The sequence below is a fragment of the Xiphias gladius genome, unplaced genomic scaffold (assembly GCF_016859285.1).
Source record: "Xiphias gladius isolate SHS-SW01 ecotype Sanya breed wild unplaced genomic scaffold, ASM1685928v1 HiC_scaffold_1472, whole genome shotgun sequence".
Lineage (NCBI taxonomy): Eukaryota > Metazoa > Chordata > Actinopteri > Istiophoriformes > Xiphiidae > Xiphias > Xiphias gladius.
The window spans coordinates 1455686-1464475 of NW_024401802.1; the positions used below are offsets into that span (position 1 = coordinate 1455686).

At 39.8% G+C, this 8790-nt stretch overlaps 1 protein-coding gene across 1 annotated transcript; it reads left to right on the forward strand.

The window, feature by feature from the left end:
• Nucleotides 1–1415: 1415 nt before the first annotated feature.
• LOC120787379 (Na(+)/H(+) exchange regulatory cofactor NHE-RF3-like) lies at nt 1416–8780 on the forward strand (the record flags this gene model as incomplete). The annotated part of the gene is made up of 3 exons (XM_040122983.1): nt 1416–1505; nt 5222–5433; nt 8709–8780. Coding segments are annotated over exons 1-3 (300 nt in total), but the record flags the coding sequence as incomplete, so codon positions are not given.
• Nucleotides 8781–8790: the final 10 nt, after the last annotated feature.

The following is an 8790-nucleotide window of genomic DNA, read 5'->3' on the forward strand; positions in this document are numbered from 1 at the left end:
TTACAGGATTGCTTTATTTTGCTTCTTTGGGCCTAAAACATTTAGAATACTGAAATAAAACCATTTGGGAAGGTTGGGGACCATTGGTTTAATCTTTAATAATGTGTTGTATTTTATCAGGTTATTATAAGTTGTTTTAGGTAAAAACATGTATCTGTAAAGTAACTAAAGCTGTCATAAATGTAGTGCAGTAAGAATTACAGCAATTGATTGGGAACACCTGTACAATGAGCGCCCTCTCCTGGTAACGTGCTTTTCTTTTATAGATGAGGCAGGAAAATTGACAACAGGGTAACTACAATGACAGAGTGTATCATACCATTATGTGTTTGCCAGTTTCTTCTTTCTTAAGAAGAACATCAATAGTTATTTTATGAAGTCCTCTGTGCAGTAGATAAGTTTATGCTGATGTACATGACTGAAACTGAAACCATATGTAAGCCTTCGTGGTACTGAAACTCCCCATTAGCAGTGTAATGACATGAATTATGTTCAAATGATAACTCTGTAAAGCAGGTACTAATCCACTGGTTGTTCTGCTTTAAAAAGAAATGCATTGAGGTGACCCAAATAAAAAAAGGAGAAAAAGAGAATAGAAACTTGATTTCTTTTTTTAGAGTGTGTAATATATGCATGATCCTTTTCAGACAGGTCACTATGTAAAGACTTTCTTTACAAAATGACATTATTATACATTAGGTTAACTTTAATTTTGGTCCTAAAGATGTCCTGTCTTTAGGATCAAAATGTCTTTTGTCCTTCAATTTTATATAGAGCAGACTTAGATACATATCAAACAACAACTGATAATGCTTATCAGGGTCTGAGCTCTTGGTTAATATATCATGTAAGCAGACAAATAGTTATTGTGTGTTATTGTGCACATTCAGACATACCCTGATATGACTAACTGAATGCAACGTTTTTAATCAGTTAATTTAATGTATACAACAAACAGCATTAATAGACACACAAGTTTAGATGTAGCTTTAATTATTTTCTTAAAAAAACTTAATCTATACTCTGACAGGGGTGTCAGACATTTCTTGGATGTAGTATCATAAATTTGGGGTGTTGTATATTAACATCTGGTGCTCTGTTGTGCCCTGCTGTTGTGAGCAATATTGTTATTAAATTTTTACTCTAGTAATTTGCATTACTTTTTTTAGTGTAATTTAAAAAACCAGTCTGAGAGACTGTGTGACATATTATGACACATGTTGGTCTGATTTCAGATGTGATAACAGCTGGCCAGTTGACCAAGACTTTAGAAGCTACATTGTAACAATTTGGTCTTCCATCATAATGTGTCACACTCAGCACACAGCCTCTCTCCAACAGTGAGTAAATGTTTAACCCAAATGGCTCTGGAGAAAGGAGTCGCCATCTCACCTGCTGACGGACGCACTTATTGTCTGTTTTTGCTGTGAACCTTGTCCGTCCAGCGTCCAGCGTCTCAGTCTGAGCAGGAACACACACACAGGACTCCATGAGCTCGTCCACAGGTAGGCTCTTTCAGTTCCTGCTTCAAACACACACGACTTTCCATGATTTTACTAGGCAAATGTAAACTCCAACGCTACTACTAATGTTGACATCTGTGGAGAATTCTTCTTGGCGGTGTGGTGCTAAGTCAGTGTTAGCTTTATGCTGTGTTTGAAGGTAGTTTGTGCTCCTGCTTGTTCTTTTGTTGGTTTTAGGAACTGTTTAGTCTGTTTTGTCACACAGATGTTACCTTACATGCCTGCTTCGGATTTAAAACAAGTGGATTCCACTTATTTTTTTCCTGGTTCAGCATTGCCCATCCACAGTCCTTGTCTGGATACTTACTGTGTACAACACTAACACTGAGGCTGTTAAAGGTCTTAGCAGAGACCTTTGGAGAGATGGCACAGCTCTGTCCTCACACAGCAAACAGCCTTGAGTTCAGTTATCACATCTACACTTCATCATTGTTTTGATTTTGAATATTCTTGTACAAATGTTCACACAAGAGCTGTTGGCTATAGAAGCCCATTTTCTCCAGAAATTGTAATACATGACAAAAATTAGAAATAATTGAAGGCGGAGGTAAAGTGCTTGGCACAGCATTAAGTTCCTGGGTTTGAAACTGGAACCAGCCTGCTGGAGGCCTTTCTGATCTGACTTTGTTTTGTCTGCACATTTATGGACAGTGACTTTTCTTCTTCTTAGCCAGTCTCTACTAGAGAATGTTGTTGGTATCCAGGATGTTACTAATAAGCATGAATGCAGTCATTTACCCTTACATGAACTGCTCACTGGAGCTGCCAGTGGTGAAAAGTAACTACGTACTTTTACTCAGGTTCTGATATGAAGCCTTGTGATATTTTCTATATTTTGCTTCATGTACAGACTCCAACCAACATTTAATTTGTCCTACTAACAAGTATTATCTGTGTACCCAAAGTCTGATATATCTTATTCCTCTGTGCCATAGAGCTCCATTGTTGTCCAAAATCTTTTAAAACACATCAATTATTCATAGTATGAACACACAATGTAGTTTATTTTGACTCAGTTCCACACAGACTGTCCTGCTGCCCCAAATACTCAGTAGAGCTGCAAAAAGGAAAATTAAAAATTGAAAATAGTCCCCAACAAAAAGTCCCTCCTCTTTGTTTGATTAAAAACTTCAGTGAGCAGCTGTCTTAGGAAATCACAGAGCCTTTTTTAATGGAACTATTTATTTGTGATATGTTTTTTAAGAAAGTATTTAGAGATTAACTAATATGTTTGTTCGGTGCTTATACTTTTGTATTCCTAAGAGTATTTCTGTTTTATCTTCCTGCATACTTCTACTTCAATACATTCAGAGGGAAATATATTAATATCAATAACAGCCTTATCTTGCTTTGAATATCTCAATTACTTTATGTCCCAATTTGTATTTCGACATTACCTATAATTGTATCTCAGAATTTGCTTTGTAGAACTAAATTGATGATAATAATAATAATTGTTTTTTGCTTTTGGTATGTATCTAACTGCCTTGTATGAAGCAATTAGACAATATTTAAAAACGTAAAGTAGAGTGTGTTGGAAATGCTTCTCTCACCTCTTCTCCTTGTATCTCATCTTGATTACTGTTGACTGCTTTGGTAAATTGCAGCCAGAGAGGATAGGTGTAGGTCACAGTGCAGAACGAAGCTGTTTGACTGGCCTACTGTGCAAGAGAGTCAGACCGACCGTACTCTTACAAGCAGGAAAGGGCAACGTGATTTAATTGAAGCAAGAAGAATGCTGTCGACCATTGTTAGCTGAACTGGCTGAGACTTTTTGAATGAATAACCAAGTGATGATATAGCTGTGTGGAGGTTCTGATTGGTTTGAAAGCGGAGACAAGAATAGAGGGAAATGGAGTGATTGGTCAGTGTTTCACAGCAGAACACAGGAGGTGGAGGGAAGAAGGAGCATGTCTTAGATTAGGACCACCATATAAGAGCTGTGAGAATCTTTTTTGATTTAAGGATACAGTTTTGTGTGAGGTTGTTTTGATTTGTCTTGTTGGTCAAATGGAGAAGAGTTTTTACAAATTCAGTTTGCACTTTGACACAGTAAGCTGAGGTCATACTTTTATCTCCTGCCATAATCTCAGGTTTGGACAGATCTGTGGTCTCTATAGTTTTAAGTGTAGATATGGGCATGTAGAGTTACTGTTTGTTTTGTGATTCTTGGTGTTGAAAGGAAAGCCCTGAGCAAAATGTGTTAATGGAATGTTTCCTTTTCCAAGAGGTCGTACAGTAACCCTCATTCTCTGAGCACATTGTAAATTAACTACTTTGAGTGTGACGTTACGCTGCCCAGACTGGGCCCTATGAAAAAAATTAGGGGAAGCAGCAGCGACTCTGCCGACACTGAGAGGAGGTACTGGTGCTTCTGTTATGGTCAGGTTAAAGCACTTCTGTTATTATTGTTGTTCACTGGTAAATCATACATTTTAAATAAAGGCATATGACTAAGCACTCCTTGAGTTTACCTGAGAGTATTTGAGTCCTTGTCTGCGGCTGCAGGAAGGTACAAGTATCTCACTGTGCCACTGTCGCTCCCACAGAGTGCCAGGATGCCACGGAATTTCCACGGTAAGTTCAGCTTTAAACATGCTGCTTTTTAAGGGGCCATACCTGTGTTTTAGACGATCCCCTATCAATGTCACTTTGTAAAACATATCACAGTAGTAGTGGTAGTAGATTCTGTTCACAGCAACAACAACAACAAAAAAAATATACCAACATTACTTTCCAGGAACGATGTCTCTCATACTCTGAATAATTAACAGAACACACTGTCATAAGGTTGCAATGGAATTAGTCTTTACCAAAGGCATAGTCCCTATGAAAATTGTTGAGAATTTTTTGTCTTTATTGCCATGCAGTGATGACATAACTTTTAATAACAATGAAGCAGATAAAAGCTGAACTGTAAGCTCAGATGTACTGGTCTCCCTATCTGTGCAGATAACTTTGAATACTTTCAGCATCCTCAACCACTATGAAATTTTAGCACATGCGCAAAGAGATGTTCATCCCTTCCAACCCTACCAGCATGTTCAGTGTCTTAAAATTATGTCTGTTTATAATATCTGCACATGCAACTATGGTACAGTTAAGGTTAGGGAAAGAGAAGTGCAGAATGCTGACACAGGTCTTACTGGTTTATATTACCTTACTTATGACCAATAGTATCAGTGGGAGTCACTGTCAGGATATTCACTTTTTAATGAAATCAAACTGATTCATATTCATCACAAAGAAACCTCTGATACGCTGTTCCAGTATCTTGAAGATGATATATTGAAATGAATGTAAACCACTGGGTGACTAAGTTAAATTACAATAGAAATAGTACTTTGCTCGGCAATGGTCAGCAGTGATTAAAAGTTTATTAGAATGTAATATAATCTCCAAAATACTGGTATGGTCTTTTAAAAAGTTATAGACAGACATTTAGTACACTAGTTTTTATATGACAATGAATTATGCAATGCCACAGTATTGCACTGACTCTGTCCACTTTTCATTTCTCCTTCCTTCAGTTTTACCTTCAATCCAAAGGAAGGGATTGATAATCCAGCTCTGGTCATTACTGATGATCCTGGTGACAGATACACATGCCTTTACATACACAACCCATCAAACCTCTCTTAAAATCAGTTCCCAGTGTCCCCCCAGTGTTGATGATCTTTACATTACCATGTGTGCAGAGATGGATCAGAGCGTGGTGCCCAGAATGTGCCAGCTAAAGCGGCTGGAGGGACAGAGCTTCGGCTTCTACCTGCGGATGGACCAGAGCAGCTGGGGCTTTGAGATCGGAAATGTGGAGCCATGGAGTCCTGCTGAGCACAGCGGCCTCAGAGACAGAGACCGAGTGCTGGAGGTCAACGAGGAATATGTGGGCAACATGGACTTCTACAGGGTCAGTGTAGACAGAATTTAGTATATAATCTGCTGTCCACAGTAAGATATTGTAAGATATCTCCTGAACCCATTGCTATTATTGTGCCAACAGGATCATTTGTATTGACCCCCTGACTTTCATGGGGTTTCACCATTTGTCCAAAATGTCCCCACTTGTCCACAATGAACTTAAAAATCTGAGTTGTTTCTCACAGTGCACACTTATCACATTTGAATTCAAAGTCCTGTTCACCCCTTGTATTTATTTTTGGTAGTTTTAAGGTATGAAACATCATTCTATTCTTTCTGTCTGATAGTATCACATAGATTTTGATTTTCCAGCTCTTCGTGTGTGTGAAATATACAACACTCCACTATTCCACTATGCTCTGTGAATTTGAACAAGGTTTGGCTGGACAGCAGCACAGAGTTTGTACTGATTCTGTTCCATTAAATTGAGCCCGTTTTGTCAGTAAGTCATGGGAATAAGCAAGCATGTTATCAGTTACACCTGTGTTTGAAAAGTGTAATATTCTCTGTGAGAAAGGTCTGTTTTTGATTCACTGAGAGCACATTCAAAAGTACAGTAGGTCCAAACTGTCTAAGCTAGCAGGACAACACGTTACTAAAGTCTGTGGTGAGTGTGGGAGGCATATGTCATAGACTGGCATTACTGACGGTTGTTCCAGATTGACAAAGGTGGCTTCTTTCACTCCTCTTTCAAACCATCAGTCTTCTCTTGCCAAAATGCATACATCACTGTCCTGAAAAGACTGTCGTTTGTCCTTAAGATGCAGGTGGGCTGCTGAGTGAACTTGCTCTCCTGTGTTGTTGCTGTCCAATGCTCGCTGCATTGGACAGCGTAAACTATGTTCAGCTTGTGCCTGGATATTTTGCCCTTAGGGTGGACAAGTTTTTACCACAGATTGTTACTGTACAGGGATGTCATGTGTGTAGAAGATCTTCTAGAGTTTTTCAGATAATCCAGTAACATAGAGAATGATAATATTGTTCAGTTTATTGCCGTTTTCCTCTCTGTCTGTTCTGCATCTTTTTGTGGTTTTGACAAGGCCCAGTTGGGGTAACCACAGGTTCAGAGTGATACCTTGATGTGTTTATGTTCCTTCTCTTTCCCCTCTGACCTTGTGCAAACATTCTGAGCCCGATGGTATAGGGTTCAGATGACCCCCAGTTTGTGCGCCAGTGGGTGGTGAGATTCAAACAGTATGTATTGATCTGTGTGTGTGTGTGGGTTTCCAGTATACTTCAATGATGAGGCTTCTGTCGTTTTCGATGTGCACCACACAATCCAAGAAGGCTAGGCTATTTCCACTGACATCCTCATGAGTGAACTTGTGAAGGATAAAAGTTCATGGGTTTTGATTTTGACCCAGGTGTCATCCACATACCTAAACTAGTGGGCAGCTCCTGCTCATGGCTCTGCTGTCTACCTCTTCCATGTAGAGATTAGCCACTATTGGTGAAACTGGTGACACCATGGCACACCCGTGCATCTGTATGTAGAAACCTTCATTGAATTGTAAATAGGTGGTAGTCAGGCAGAGGTCAAGCAATGTGCATATGTGGTCAAGGGTGAGGTTGTGCTGCCCTGCAGCAGTCATTTCCTAACTGTTTTTAACTGCTTCTGTGGTAGGAATGCATGTGAAGAGTGAAGTGACATCATAGGATACCATGGTTTCATCTGAGTCCAGTTTTATTTTTCCAACCTTGTTGGAAAAGTCCTGGGAGTTCTTGATGTGATGTGGAGTGTTTTCAACCAGAGGAGCCAGGATGGTGGACAGGTATTTAGCAATATTGTAAGTTACAGAGTTAATACTGCTGATGATGGGTCTGAGTGGGACTCCTTCCTTCTGTATCTTTGGGAGTCCATAAATGTGAGGGGTGGCTTCCCCAGTTAACGGTCTGTAATATAGAGATCGGTCAATAGCATGGTCCTCCTGTTGTTGTAAGCAACTAACTGCCTTCTGTTTTTGTAGCCACTGGTAGGGTCTCACCTTAGTGCCCCATAGGTGGCTGTGTAACTGAGGAGACTAGTCAACCTGCCTTTATAATCCACTGTGCTTAGAACCACTGTGCATCCTCCTTTTTCGGCTGAAAGGATGGTTAGATTTTAAGCCTAGCAACATTCTGAGGCAAAAACTTTTCCATCCTAAGGACAAAATACACAGGCACAAGCAGAACAATGTAGTTTACGCTGTCCAATGCAGCAAGGAATACTACATAAGTGCATGGCACAAGGAGAGCCAGTTCCTCAGGTTAGGGCTCAGCAGTCCTCCTGCATCTTAAGGACAAATGACAGTCTTGTCAGGACAGTGATGTACGCATTTTTGCCAGAGAGGACCGATGGTTCCGTCACTAAACAGAGGAGGTGGTCTGAGACACCACCTGTCAGTCACCTACAATACAGTTGTAAGTTCACTCCCGAAACAGCTGAACACTCATCCATTCCGGGACTCATGTGAACTCAACGACTCACATAATAGCAGGGTAGGTCAACAACTCACTTGTCACCCCACATGATGACCGGGAGGATCAACGAATCAACAACCCACAATTGTTGCTGATCTCACCAGAGGATATATATCTGGAACTTCTCATTTGTCAGTTAGAAATGAAGAAGCCTTTCGGTTGGGAGCCGAAACATCTTCAAGAACTTCAAAAAGTCCAGTTGCCTTCGCATGGCAGTTACAGAAGTGCAGTATATACCAATACCTGATTGGTGTATACACAAGTACTTTAGCACATAGCACTTTAATTCTTAGACTTTCTAAGAATTAAAGTGAAAATGTCAGTGTCGTTATTCAGACCTCCTCTGTTAGTGGACTGACTTTAGGTCTTAGTTTTAAACACTATAAACAGCGCTACGCATTAGCGAAGCAATGAACTTTTATTGTGTATGGGTATTTAACTCTTCATACATGTAAGCATTTTATTGGAGGTCAAAAGGTCAAAGCACCCTGTGTTTGTGTGGTCGAAAACAGCAGGGGACCTTCTGGCTCCTTTAAATTACACTATTCACTGGTTTCCTTTACAGTTTGATTCCATGTTAACAGGTTGGATTCATCTAAAGATTTTGGCCTGATTGTGTCCTTCTCTTATCCTGCGCTTAACCTTTATGACCTGGGAGAAATGAAAGAAAAGGACATATTGTTGTCTCAGTTCTTGTCATTTGAGATGGACCTAAATATTAAAGGAACTTGGCCTCACAGGCATTAGTGATGAAACAGGAATTATTCACTGAATCATTTGTGTCTCTCTGTGTTTACTTTCCAGGTGGTGAGGAAGATCCAGTCATGTGGCTTAAACCTGTTTCTCCTGGTGTTGAGGAGGGCAGAGTATGAACAGGTATTACGAT